Consider the following 13,772-nt stretch of genomic DNA (forward strand, 5'->3'; position numbering starts at 1 on the left):
CCAACACATAGAATGATTGATTATTGATATTAAGGAGACTGCAGCAGACCAAAATTGGTGATGAATCCTGGTCACGTGCCACCTGAGGCACGTTGCGCATATGCTAAAAAAAAATGAGACTGCAATCCAGGAGTAACCGCTTAAAAATGAACAAAGGATTCTGCTTCCTTTATACTAAAGTACAGCCCAAAACAAAACAACTGAACTCAAATTTAAAATAGGGAAACATTTAAGTAATCAAAACTGATTGAAGAAACCAACAAAAAATTAAATCCACAAGGATTATCTAAATGAGACACCCCAACTGAAAAAAAGGTAAATAAAACAAATGATACAATGTATGAAATCTTAAAATAACATCTTAACTAACATGAAATTCTAAAATAGAATAACTTTGGATACTAACAAGCATCAATGGTTCCCGCCCCCAAATAAAATTCACTTGTAGCGAAGTATCATCAACAGAATGTAACCGCTAATCTTAAAGAAAACATTTCAGATAACCATATATAACCTCAGTGAAGTAACCGGATTAAAACTTTTAAACTCAAAACAAATTTGGGTGAAACTAGATAGGTTGAATAGTACAAACACTGAAAGTTGTGTAGACAGCACAAAATCTACCAAATCCATTATTACTACTTTTATTTCTGTCTTAATAAGGTAGCATTGTGAGGCTAAGCATGATTTAAGGCAAATTCGCAAGTCATAGGATCACTACAGCTCAAAATTCAGCAGTGTTTAGACACATGTATCTAGTTGGAAATAGTTACAATGACACATAATAAATGGGGTACAAGAATCACCCAATTTGATTATTATACAACAATGCAGATGAGAGAGGATTAGCTTTGGTTTGGTGGAGTTAATAGGCAATTTTACAAGGGTGAAAGTTCAGAAAGCAGTTTGATTAACCAACGTATTCAAATTAAAGTTAGTCAAGGAGAGTGAGGGATTTTTCTTGGAAAGTTGAAAGGCAGTATATTGCAGGGAGATCCTGGTATTTGACTTAATTGGCAGCGGGGGGGAAGGGGGGGGGAGAGATTATTAAAGGTAATTCAATACATCAATAGGTAAACATTGTAACATTCAAATATAGAAAGAATTATCACAAAGTACCCTGCTTCTGGTATATAAAATTGACAAATGTAAAATAAGAACTAGTTAAATTCCTATTCCAAGATTGGGAAAAGGTTTGTGTGAAGTGTAAAATATAAACATATTAGTTCATTCTGTAGTTAGAAACACACAACACAACTGAAGTTAGTACAAAATTATTCTAAGGTTTAGAACATACACAAATAAAGACTGACGTGAGATTTTGAAGTTAGTTCTCTCGCTCACACACAGTGTAGTGTTACAAGGGTGAGAGATCTAAGGATGCTTCTCTAACCGGCACTTAATTCTCACTCAGATGCAAAAACCGAATAGCTGGAGGTGCGGAGGGAAAAATCCAGGGAAGAGCAGAACAGTGATTAACAAAGTTGCTAGTTCTTAGTAACACTTCAAGATAGGACTTGAGCTGAAACAAGACAACAAAGATACAGTAACACAATCAGCACAGCTGAGATTTAGTTATGTCCTCCTCAAACCAAAAATTTGAAGGGTAGCTCTTTTAAGCAGTAAGCCAGATAATTTAGTAAGCCAAGTTAAGTGCATCCAGCACCACACACCCATGGTGTGAACAATAAGTCTGGCAGCTACAGGTTACAGCATGTCATTTAAAGCAGCCAAAATCTGCAATGTTGTCAGATTCAAACCCTATCTTACTCTAGTTATGTCCTTTAACGCTCTGTTTCTTTGAAGCACAGAAAATCCCTATGGAATTGTCGCAGCAAGCTTTGATTTCCTAAATCTTTCTGCACTTTCAAGCAGGTGCAATTTCTCACCCTTCCTTCTGCTGTTCAGCGTACAGCCTTCTTTGTGGTGAGTGGTGGGACTTAGGATCTTACGATCACTGGAGAAGGGGGATTGGATCCAGAGTCACCCACCTTATAGGTGGGTGCCCTGGCCCTCAGGCTGTGGAATCATTCTTACTCTGGCCCAATGATTCCTTAAGTATTTATATACAGTGGAGCTGCTTCACTAGGAGAGACAAGGAGACACTCACATCAGAATATCCCATGTCTTGGTAGTTCAGCCACTCTCCTGAGAAGTGCAAGATCCCTGTTCAAATCCCTTTGCCTCAGTAGGTAGTGGGGGGACATGAACAAGGTGTCTCCCACATCCTGGGTGAATAAAATAACCATGAAGCTAAAGGTTATAAAGAAGCTCCTCCATCTGCTTCCTCCCCAGCTGTGTTGTGTGGAGATAGGTGACCTCTGAATAGGACTTCTGTATCAGACCCCATTGGCAGAGGAACATCTAACTTCCCCAGTTCCTGACTTGAAGGAAGAGATAGGCACCTATCTCCATAAAAAGGATGGCGCTTAGAAGACTCCTCTCCTGGTGGCATCCTCCACTGGGCAGCTTAAGTGGCTTCCCACCTAGTATGCTGGGTTCTGTGCCAAGATTGATTTTAAAAAGCAAAGTTTCACTGATGTTTTGGGTTTTCTTTTAAGATTTTTATTGTTGTTGGTTTTTTTTTTTAAACGAAGTTGCACCCTGATGGTTTTTTGCTTAATTCTAAATGACCTGAAAATCAAAAAGGAATCCTACAAAAAGTGGAAACATGGTCAGATTAATAAGTAGTACAAAAGAACAGCACAAGAACATAGAGACAAAAGCAGAAAGGCTAAGGCGCAAAATGAGTTACACCTGGCAAGGGACAGAAAAGGTTCTTTAAATACATTAGGAGCAAGAGAAAGACAACAAAAAGTGTGGGCACTCTATTTAGGAGGAAGGAGAGCAACAATAGGTGCTTAATGCCTATTTTCCTTTAATCGTCGCTAAAATAATCAATGATGACCAGATACTTAACACAATTAATATTGACAACCAGGGGAAATGAAAGCAAACCAAAATAGGGTAAAACCAGGTTAAAGAATATTTAGATAAGTTATATGTATTCCAGTCAGCAGGCTCTAATTAAATTAATCCCAGGGTACATAAAGAACAAGCTGAAGCAATCTCCAAGTCATTGGAATTCTCAAAGAGAATTCCTGGAGGACAGTGAGATCCCAGAAGACTGGAGAAGGGCAAACATGGTACTTATCTTTAAAAAAAAGGAACAAGAAGGACCTGGGGAATTATAGTTCAGTCAGCCTATCTTCACCAGATGGAAAGATACTGGAGCAAAGTATTAAACAATCAATTTGTAAGCACCGGGGGATAATAGGTTATAAGGCATAGTCACAATAGATTTGTCAAGAACAAATCATGCCAAACCAATTCAGTTTCCTTCTTTGATAGGATTACTGATTTAGTGGTTGGGAGGAAGCAGTAGACATGTTATAACCTGATTTTAGTAAGGTTTTTGACACAGTTCCATACGACATTCTCATAGGCAAACTAGGGAAATGTGGTCTAGAGGAAATTACTATAAGGTGGGTGCACAACATGTTGAAAGACCATACTCAAAGTGTAGTTATCAATGGTTTCCTGTCAAATTGGGAGATTGTATCCAGTGGGTTCCCACCAGGGTCAGTCCTGGGTCCGGCACTATTCAATATTTTAATTAATGACCCAATAATGCAGTAGAGAGTATGCTTATAAAATTTGCAGATGACAGCAAGCTAGAAGGGGTTCCAAGCACTTTGTAGGACAGGTTTAAAATTCAAAATGACCTTGACAAATTGGAGAATTGGTTTGGATTCAAAACAAGATGAAATTAAATAAAGACAAGTGCATAGTACTTCACTTAGGAAGGAAAAATCAAATGTAGAACAATAAAATGGGAAACAACTGTTTAGGTGGTAGTACTACTGAAAAGAACCGGGGGTGGGGGTGGGGGGAAGGAGTGGGGGCTCAGAGGAGAGCAATAAAAATGATTAAAGGTTTAGAAAACCTGACCTACGAGTAAAGATTTTTAAAATGAGCATATTTAGTCTTGAGAACAGAAGACTGAAGGGTGACCTGAAAATAGTCTTTCAATATGTTAAGAGCTGTTATAAAGGGGATGGTGAACAATTTTTCTCCATGTCCACTGAAGATAGCACATGAAGTGATGGGCTTAATCTGTAGCCAAGAAGATTTAGAAAGTTTTTCCTAATATCTCACCTAAATATAAGGGTTACTAAGCTCTTCAATTGGCTTCCAAGGGAGGTCGAGGAGTCCCTATCATCGGAAGCTTTTAAAAAAAAAAAGTTGGACAAACACCTGTCAGGGATGGTCTAGGTTTACTTGGTCCGCTGGCCACAGAGCAGGGGACTGGACTTGATGGTCCCTTCCAGCCCACCCCTGCATTTCTACAGTTCTATGAGAAAGGGTTTTTTCCCCCGCCAGGTTTTTTTGTTGGGCTTTGAGTATGCTCCTCCTGCTGCCCAGCATGATTGACGAACACCTGTTCTGCAACTCTCCCTCATTTCTGCCTGGCAGCCAAAGGACTCATTATTTCTTTTAAAAGTGAGCAGAGGCACTTGATTAACAATTCCACTTTTTATTTTTTAAGATTATAAATTTAACTGATGGGTTTGTCTTGACTATTTGAAGAGCAAGATTTTTTTCCTTATTTCAGAATCTGTAAGGGTTCAGAGTGGACTTCAGTACAGGTTAGGTTTCAGATGGGTTTAGTTTCCCTTCCTGCAGCTGGGCTATTACTATTCCTTCTTGCATATTATTAAAAATCCTTCTGATTAGCTGATGGCCCAGGTAAGAGAGAGGGAGCTTTAAATTATGGGAAGAACATTTCTTGTCCTGCAGCATTTTGAAAGACAATTTCACTTTCTTTTGGAAGTCAAGGATGTTGTTCCCCTGAGCAAACAACATCCGCACCCCACTGGGAATCATAGCCCTAGGGGTGCGAGTCAGATGTATAAGGGTGGTGGTGTGTGGAGATAAGGGGTACATGGGGAGGTATGTGTGAGAGTCGGGGGGGGCAGGGGGAGTGCAATAAACAAATCTCATCACAACATGGGAATCTTATCTCAGTCTCTTGGTCTACACATGTTCCAGGCATGTGATTTCATTCTCTGCTTTAATAACTAACTATTGCAGGTCCTCATTACAGGGCCACTCCAGCCTGCCCTGACCCTTTGAGATTCATGGGTCTCAATAGAGGTCTTATACACATGACCCATTCCTAGGTGTTGTGTCCTGTGTGGATTCTCTGATGTGTAATGAGGTTTGAGCTGTCACTGAAGCCTTTCCCACATTTAGCTCACTTATAGGGTCTCTCTCCGCCACATGGGTTCTCTGATGCTTAATTAGGGTTGATTTCCGACTGAAGCTTTTCCTGCAGTCGGGGCAGTTATAGGGTCTCTCTCCTGTGTGGATTCTCTGATGTTGAATAAGGTTGGAACTTTGACTGAAGCTTTTCCTGCACTCATTGCATTTGTAGGGTCTGTCCTCAAGGTGAGTGCTCTGATGATTACAAAGGGCTGAGCTGCTACAGAAACTTTTCCCACAGTGAAGACACTCATAGGGTCTCTCTCCACTGTGGATTCTCTGATGTTTCCTAAGGGCTGAGCTCGCATTGAAGCTTTTCCCACATGCGGGGCATTTAAAGGGTTTCTCAGCCATGTGGATTCTCTTGTGAGTAACAAGAGTTGACTTCAGTCTGAAGCTTTCCCCGCAGTCAGGGCAATTATAGAGTCTCTCTCCCATGTGAATTCTCTGATGTGTATAAAGGTTTGAGCTTTGACTAAAGCTTTTCCCACATTCGCTGCATTTGAAGGGTTTCTCTCCTGTGTGGGTTCTCTGGTGACTAGTAAGGTGTGCACTGTGACCGAAGTTTTTCCCACACTCAGCGCAGGTATAGGGTTTCTCTTGTGTGTGGATTCTCTGATGTGATAGAAGGGTCGATCTACGACTGAAGCTTTTCCTGCACTCGAGACATTCAAAGGGTTTCTCTCCCGTGTGGATTCTCTGATGTGACAGAAGGTTTGAACTCTGATTGAAGCTTTTCCCGCAGTCAGGACACTTATAGGGTTTCTCTCCTGTGTGGATTCTCTGATGTTGAATAAGGTTGGAGCTCACACTGAAGCTTTTCCCACACACGGGGCAGTCATAGGGTCTTTCTCCTGTGTGAGTTCTCTGATGCAATAGAAACTTTGAGCTCACACTGAAGCTTTTCCCACACTCATTACATTTATAGGGTTTCTCTCCCATGTGGATTCTCTGATGGTGAATAAGGGTTAAGCTCTGACTGAAGCTTTTCCCACAATCACCGCACGAGTAGGGACTCTCTCCAGTGCGAATTCTCTGTTGAACAGTTTCTTTGATTTTCTTGATGCCTCTGCTCTTGTGAGTGGATTTACCCAGTCTCTCCTCTGAGTAGTTTCCCTGCTTCCTTTCTGGTCTGTGCTGAATTTCACAGGCTTCTCCCTGCTCAGGACTCTGGGAAACATCAGATCTTCCTGATACCATCCCCTGTGGTTCCAATTGCTCAGGACTTTCCTGCTGCGGATTCTCCTCCTCATTCACCATCCCATCACCTGTTGGGACAGAGAGCAAATCCAGACAGGAGTCAGTTCCTGTGCCAGGGACAGGGAACCTCAGAAAGGGGAGAACAAACCCAAATAACTGCTAGGGAGATTGAACGATCAGGAGCTGAATCCTGCTCCCCCCATACCCTTCCCCATAGGAGGGGACCCATCTTTCCTCCACATCCTATGAGCATAGATGAAGGGTCAGACAAGCTTGATGAAAATGTGTATGTGATGTCTGCCAGGATGATAGAATAACTGATTTCTGAGTACGTTTAACTGATTCCTCACCTGTGTGGGGGTCTCTCAGAATCTCCCTTTCCTCATAGTCCTGGAGACCAGAAACGCACAGCCTCTCCCCTCGTTCCAGGTGGGAGATCACGTCAGGTTTGGAAACTGGGAATCCTGCTTGGCAGAGGCGGTGAGGAAACAAGTGTTGATCTTGGTCATTAAGCTCAGGGCTGTTATTACTTCCAAACCAAGGATCTGAGCAGCCCACCCAGGGAGGCTTCTTCCTCTCCCTACCCCTAACCCTATGGGGACTGCACTATAAATCATACAACATCCCATGATGTGCAGCTCTGGAGCAGGAGTTCACCCACTCTGCCTCGGGAATGGCCTTGACTTATTCCCCTGAGGAGTTGAGCAGAGTTGCTACACTCTGAAGTTACCTGGGGTACGATTTAGCCTCCATCATTTACAGTCACGTCTCCCCCCCACACATCCCTTCTCAACACAAGGCAGAACAGGAGGATATACTCAGACCATCAACTCTTTGGTATGGGGACTCTCTCCTAGTCTGCATCCATGCAGCACCTAGCTCCACTGGTGTCACCTGATTGGGGACCCTAGGTTCTCCCCAAATGATAAGCTGCTCAGAAATAAACAGAGGAAACACCACCCAGGGCCTGGAAAAAGATCACTATACACCTGCTCCCTGTCCAGTGCAGAGAGCAAAGAGCCTCCTCTCATGAGTCACGATGGTCCAGCACAAGGGCCCCCATACGCTTGCTGATCAACTGTCATTCAGTCCTTCCCCTTTATCCATAAGACCGGATCTGGCCCTGCTGGGGCCTGGCTGACTCCCACCTCAGGCCTGGTATTGGCTTTTCCTACCCCCTTAGCCTGCTCCATACACCTCAGACCCAGAGAGGACAGCTCTGGCTGTGGAGTAGACATTCTCCTCCCACCTTGGCTCAAATCACAGAATCATAGAAATATGTTGCTGAAAAGAGCAGCAAGAGCTCATCTGTCCCAGCCCCCTGCATTGAGACAGAAGTAGGTACCCCAAGACCGACCCTGACAGATGTTTGTCTATCCTGTTCTTAAAAGCAACCAGTGACTGGCTCTTTGTCTACACTCGCAATTGAATGACAAAACTTTTGTCTTTCAGAGGTGTTAAACACCCCCATCACCTGAAAGACAAAAGTTTTGTCATGACAAGTGCCAGTGTGAACAGAGCACTCCTGCTGACAAAGCGAATGCCACTCATTGCGGGTGGAAGTTTTTTGTCAGTAGGAGAGCTGTCAAACAGCGGATACGCTGCACAACTTTTAGCGGCAGGGCTGTGGCAACACAGCCATGTCGCTAAAAGCTGTGTACTGTAGACAAAGCCTGGAATTTCACAACTTTCCTTGTTAACCTGTTCCATTACCTAACTGTTCTTACAGATGGGAAAAACTTTCTAATACCAAACCTAAATCTTCCTTGCTGCAGGTTAAGCCCATCCATCACTTCATTTCCTATGTTCTGTGGACATAGAGAACAATCGATCACCTGCCTCTTCATAACACACCTTCCCACATTTGAAGACTGGTATCAGGTCTCCCACTCAGTCTTCTTTTCTCAAGACTAAACATGACCACTTCTTTTTGCCTTTTCTCATAGGTCAGGTTTTTTTGCTCTCCTCTATACTCTCTCCAATGTGTCCACATCTTTCCAAAAGTGAGACACCCAGAAGTGTTCACAGTACTCCAAATGAGTCCTAATGAGTGCCAAGTAGGGAGGGACAATTACCTACTGTGTCATACATATGACTCTCTCGTTAATACAGCCTAGCATGATATTAGCCTTTTTTGCAATTACATCACATTGTTGGCTCACATTCAATTTGTGATCCACTATAACTCCCAAATGCTTTTCTACAGTACTACTTCCTGGCCAGTTATTGCACATTGTGTATTTGTGCATTTGATTTATCCTTTCTCAGCGTAACACTTTGGATTTGACTTGATTTATTCTTGACAAATCAATGTTGACTATTACTTATCCACTAGGTGCTTACAAATTGATTGTTTAATAATTGGTTCAATGTCTATGCAGGTATCAAAGTTAGGCTGATTGGCCTATAATTTGCAAGTCATCTTTGTTCCTCCTTTTAATGATAAGTACTATGCTTGTCCTTCTCCAGTCTCTGGGACCTCACCTGTCTTCCATGAATTCTCAAAGATAACTGTTAATAGTTCCGAGATTGCTTCAGCTAGTTCCTTAAGTACCCCAGGATGAATTTGGTCAGTCCCCGATGACTTAAAGAATATTTAAGTAAGTTAGATGTATTCAATCTGTTCTTTCTCTACTCTGGCTTGTGTTCCTTCCCCCTTGTTTTTGATATTAGTTCTATTAAGCTTCTGGTCAACATTATATTTTTTTTTTTACTAAACACTAAAGGAAAATAGGAATTAACAACTCAGCCTTCCTGATGTTATAATTTTTAGCTCTCTTTCCCCTCCAAGTAGTGGGCCTACACTGTCTTTCGTTTTGCTCTTGCTCCTCATGTATTTACAGGACCTCTTCTCATTGCCTTTTATGTCCCTTGCTATTTGTAACTCATTTTGTGGCTCAGCCTTTTTGATTTTCTCGCTACATGCCTCTGCTGTTATTTCATACTCATCCTTAGCAAGTTGTCCATGTTTCCACTTTTTGCAGGATTCCTTTTCAATGTTCGTGTCATTAAAGACCTCCTGATGCAGCAATATTGGCCCCTTGCTATTCTTCCTATCTTTCTGTATTATTGGGATATGCTTTTTGTCTTGTAAATATTGTCTTTTTGAGAAACTGCCAGCTCTCCTGAACTCCTTTTTCCCTTAGATTTTCTTCCTATGGGACCAAACATACCAAGTTCTCAGAGTTTGTGAAAGCCTGCTTTTTGGAAGAACATTGTCCTTATTCTGCTAATTTCCCTCCTTTTCCTTAGATGCAGGACAGTTTCATCCAAAGAAATCCCACCAAGTGAATCCCCATAGTTCCTGAATCCTCAGGTTCCTAGTCGAGCATCTCTCTTATAGTTAGTACTTGAGTCACATTAGTGCTTGGTGAATAGGGAAGTTTGCTGAATTGGAACTTGACCAAATTTCTGACTAATCTACAGATCTGCAAACATAGATTGCCAGATGTAAAGGTCAGAAGGGAGTATTAGGATTATCTAGTCTGACCTCCTGTACATTAGACAGGTCAGACAACCTTGCGCAGAAATTCCTGCATCAAGTCCATATCTTGTGGTTGAGCTAGACATATTTGTTAGAAAGAGACATCCAAGCTTGATTCAAAGACTCCTAGTGATGGAGAATCCACCACATCCCTGCGTAAATTACTCCAATGGTTAATTCACCTCACTGTTAAACATCTGCACTTTATGACTGGTCTGAATTTATCCAGCTTCAGCTTCCAGCCTCTGGATCTCCTTCTGATTTTGTCTGCTAGATTAAGGAACCCTGTGCTGTCAGAAATCTCCCTCTGTAGATACCTAAGGCTTCTGTTCAAAATACTGCTTAATCTTCTCCTGGATAAATTCAATATATGGAGCGCTTTAAGTCTCTCACTCTAAGGCACATTTTCCAAACTTGAAATCATTCTTGTGGCACTTTTATGAACCCTTTGCCAATTTGTGAATATTCTTCTGACCTCCCTGGGCCGTCCCCCAGACATTCATATAGTACATCGATAGACTCACAGAATACTCTCAGACCACCAGTTACCTCATATACCCTCCCTCAGCCCCAGAACACAGCCCCCTCAGTGCGAGGAACCATCACGGCCAAGAAGAGACACCAGGACCAACATCCTCCTTCCAAGAACTCAGCACCTTGGCAGAAGAGGTAGCTCTAGAGACACTAATGGCAACCAGCCTCATGATTCCTGTCCATGGCTTTCCTGACAGGTAGAAAAGTCTGGAACATCTGGGAGCTCCTGCTCACATATCTGGCTCAGGCAGAATACAGTCAAGATGGAGACAAAGTGCACTTAAAAATCTTGGTTCTGGGAAGAGTAGCACCATCAACATATCCCTCAATCTTCTGTCTTGTGGGAAGGGACAATATCACAGACACACAATCTAGGGACTAACAGGGCAGATCGTCATAGAAATATGGGGGACCAATTAAGAATCCTGAAGAGAAGCTGACCCAGATGCTTCTGAGACCCCACAGTTTCTAATACCCAATGGGACAGGAATCCTTACCCAGCGAGGTCACGGTCTCATAATTCTCCTGCATAACATCCCTGTACAGGGCCCTCTGACCTACATCCAGCAGGGCCCATTCTTCCTCAGAGAAATACACAGCCACCTCCTCGAAGGTCACCGGCTCTGCTGCAGCCATTTCCCTTTCTCGTCTCTCCGTTGATGGGATGAACTGGAGCAAATGTGGATTTTATTCTGCAGCCTGTCAGAGTGAGAAGGGCGATAGGGAAGGTTTCAGAAGAGGTTTAATCCATTACACACCCCAGTTTTCCCCAGACTCCTTCCCTGCCAACAGACACTCTCTGTCATCCTAGACTCTGTCATCCTGGAGAATACTTGAGCCAAAACACTAAAAAACAAAACAAAACAACCCAAAGTTTAGTCCCAAATCTGTAGTCAAGTCTCTCAATAAGTGGCCTGCGTTTCAAGAATGTTGAGCCTGCCACATTGGGTCTCAGTTCTGAGTGTCCAGCCTTGCTGATAATTAGGCCAATGACTGAGCTGCCTGAACACAGACGTAGGTGTCTACATTAGTCTCTTGTTTTTTAAGGATCCTGGCTTTTATCACTTTATTTACAGCCCAGCCCCTCCCACAAGGACTAAATCCATACAGACTTTTAAACACTGTTAGTGACAGAGAGTAAGTGAAGTCAACGGAAGCACTGAGATGCTTAATATTAAATATGTGAGAGTGTTTGTAGGATGAGTTCCTAAGATTCATACAGCTTAAGGCCACAAAGGACTATGAGATCATCAGTCTGACTTCTGTATGTCACAGTCCCTTGCATTTTACTCAGTTACACCAGTTCTGAGCCCCATGACCTGCATTTGTCTAAAGTATATTGGTCAGAAAAGCATCCAGTATTTATTTGAAGACATCAAGAGATGGAAAATCCACCACTTCCCCTGGTCATTTGTTCCAGTGGTTAATCACTTTCACCCTGTGGGGTGGGAGGGTCTAGCCCAAGCCAAGAAGTCTAGGTAGCAATGAAACAGCGCTGCTACCAGAACCCCATGAGCCCATGTCAGCTAGCATAGGCCAGCTACGGGTTTTTCCTTTTGCTGTGTAGACATACCCTCTGTGGCTCAAAAGCTGGTCTCTCTCATGACCAGAAGTTGGTCCAATAATATATTGCCTCACCCACCTTGTCTCTTGACTAGGAATCCTTTCTCAGTCAAATGTAAATTTTTTACTTAAATTCTTAAGGGACTAGAATTATTTTAAAAATAGAATGGTAAAATTGTAATTTGCTCTTTTCCCAGGCCCCTTCTCAAAAACAAGCTAAGTGTTTTCCCATATCAAACTTTCCAAATAAATTCATCCAGGACAGAGACTCTCTGCTCTAAAATGAGCTTAGGAATTGTCAAACTATGTCAGACCTGAGGCCTGTCAGGTAACTCTGAGTGTGTTGTAAGGAACTGAAAAGGTCCCTTTAGACTAAAACGGTGCAGCCAACACGGTCCATGTCACTGTGCAGTCCAGCTATACTGAAAGAGCAGAATAAAAAAGCAGACACTTTGGGGGATCCCCCGACACGGTCCCCAGGGCAGCGCATCGACCCAGCAGCGCGGGGACCAGGCAGAAGCAGGAACTGGCTTTTCCTCTCCCTGCTCCTCCCCAGGGAAGTCAACCTGCCACGGGGTGCTGCAGGGAACGGAGCTGGGCAGGGCTGGGAGCCGGGAACCTCCCTCCCCACTGATTGCTCCTGCTGCCCCTGCCAGCCTCTGCCCATCTCCCTCCTGCTCCGTCCCCTCGGGCTGGGAGACTCGGTCCCTGGCCCAGCCCGGCCCGTTCGCTCTCCCGGCGCTGGCTCGGCTCCTGCAGGCGCTCAGGGGGGCAGAGCCGGGGGGCGGGGGTCAGGGAGGGCAGCAGCTCCGGGACTCGCAGACCCCCACCCCCCCGGGAGCAGAGCTGGGGCGAGGAGGGGCCGTTGGTGCAGAGTCACTTTCCTGCCCGGCCCCAGCCCTTCCCCCGGGTCTCTCCCCTCACCTGCAGGCTCCGGCTCAGGGGCTGGTGTCGGCAGAGCCCGGGGCTGCCCAGGGGCTGGGTCCAGCACCCGGAGAAAGTCCCCGCGGCTGGGCCCAGAGGGGGGTTAGTGCAGGTCTCTCCCCGCACAGACCCCGCTGGGCAGCAGCGGCTCAGCCCGGACTCAGTATGGAGCTGAAGGCAGCAGTCAGTGTTTGACTCAGGAAGTCCAACCCCCACCTGTGCAGCAGCAAGAGCCAGAGCAACTTCCCCTCCCTCAGCACTAAGCAGAGCAGCAGCCGGGCGTTCCAGTGGTAACCCCTCAGCTGCTGGATGCCAGCCAGAATCCTTCTCTCCTTCCTGAGCTGAGAGAAACCCCCACTGTGTAGACACAGAGTCCTGGAGCAATGCGCTCTCTGGTGCCATCCCAAGCTCTCAGAAGCCTCCTGTGTGGCTACCTCCCTCAGCCACCCTGTGCTATTTATTTTGCTGTCCCAGCAGGAACTGTTCCCTCCCTCTCGCCCCCGACAGGGATGCGGCAGACGAATCAGGTGAGAAACTGCTTCCTGGAGCATTTGCTCCTTTGCTGGACCTATCCGAGATTGCTCAGTGGCATCTGCTGAAGCTGCTGCCCTCACTCTGCCCTTCCTACCCTCCCAATCTGCTTCCTGCGGCAAGGAAATGGTGCTAAAAGTGGGAGAAAATGAGAGGGGAAAGAAGGTGAGAAATCATTGTCAGGTGAGAAAAGTTAAATAGGAAGCAGTTATGTCAACCTAACCAAAGTCAGGCTAAGAGAGGCTGCTGGGAAAGCCTCTGACAGCAGAAT

The 13,772-nt window shown here is 44.5% G+C and overlaps 1 protein-coding gene across 2 annotated transcripts; it reads right to left on the reverse strand.

Annotated features, from left to right (window-relative positions):
• Positions 1-305: 305 nt before the first annotated feature.
• LOC311531226 (uncharacterized protein) lies at positions 306-13,493 on the reverse strand. Of its 2 annotated transcripts, none has more exons than XM_084648442.1 (4): positions 13,187-13,493; positions 10,981-11,182; positions 6,816-6,929; positions 306-6,533 (listed from the first exon to the last, which is right to left on the reverse strand). In XM_084648442.1, exons 2-4 carry the CDS (start codon positions 11,117-11,119, stop codon positions 5,161-5,163), a joined length of 1,626 nt encoding a protein of 541 aa, XP_084504568.1. In that variant the 5' UTR covers positions 11,120-11,182; positions 13,187-13,493; the 3' UTR covers positions 306-5,160. The 2 variants fall into 2 exon arrangements, with proteins under 2 accessions (XP_084504568.1, XP_084504567.1); XM_084648441.1 differs by having other exon boundaries at positions 12,971-13,493.
• Positions 13,494-13,772: the final 279 nt, after the last annotated feature.

Source organism: Lepidochelys olivacea, assembly GCF_965140295.1.
Source record: "Lepidochelys olivacea isolate rLepOli2 genome assembly, chromosome: 14".
Lineage (NCBI taxonomy): Eukaryota > Metazoa > Chordata > Testudines > Cheloniidae > Lepidochelys > Lepidochelys olivacea.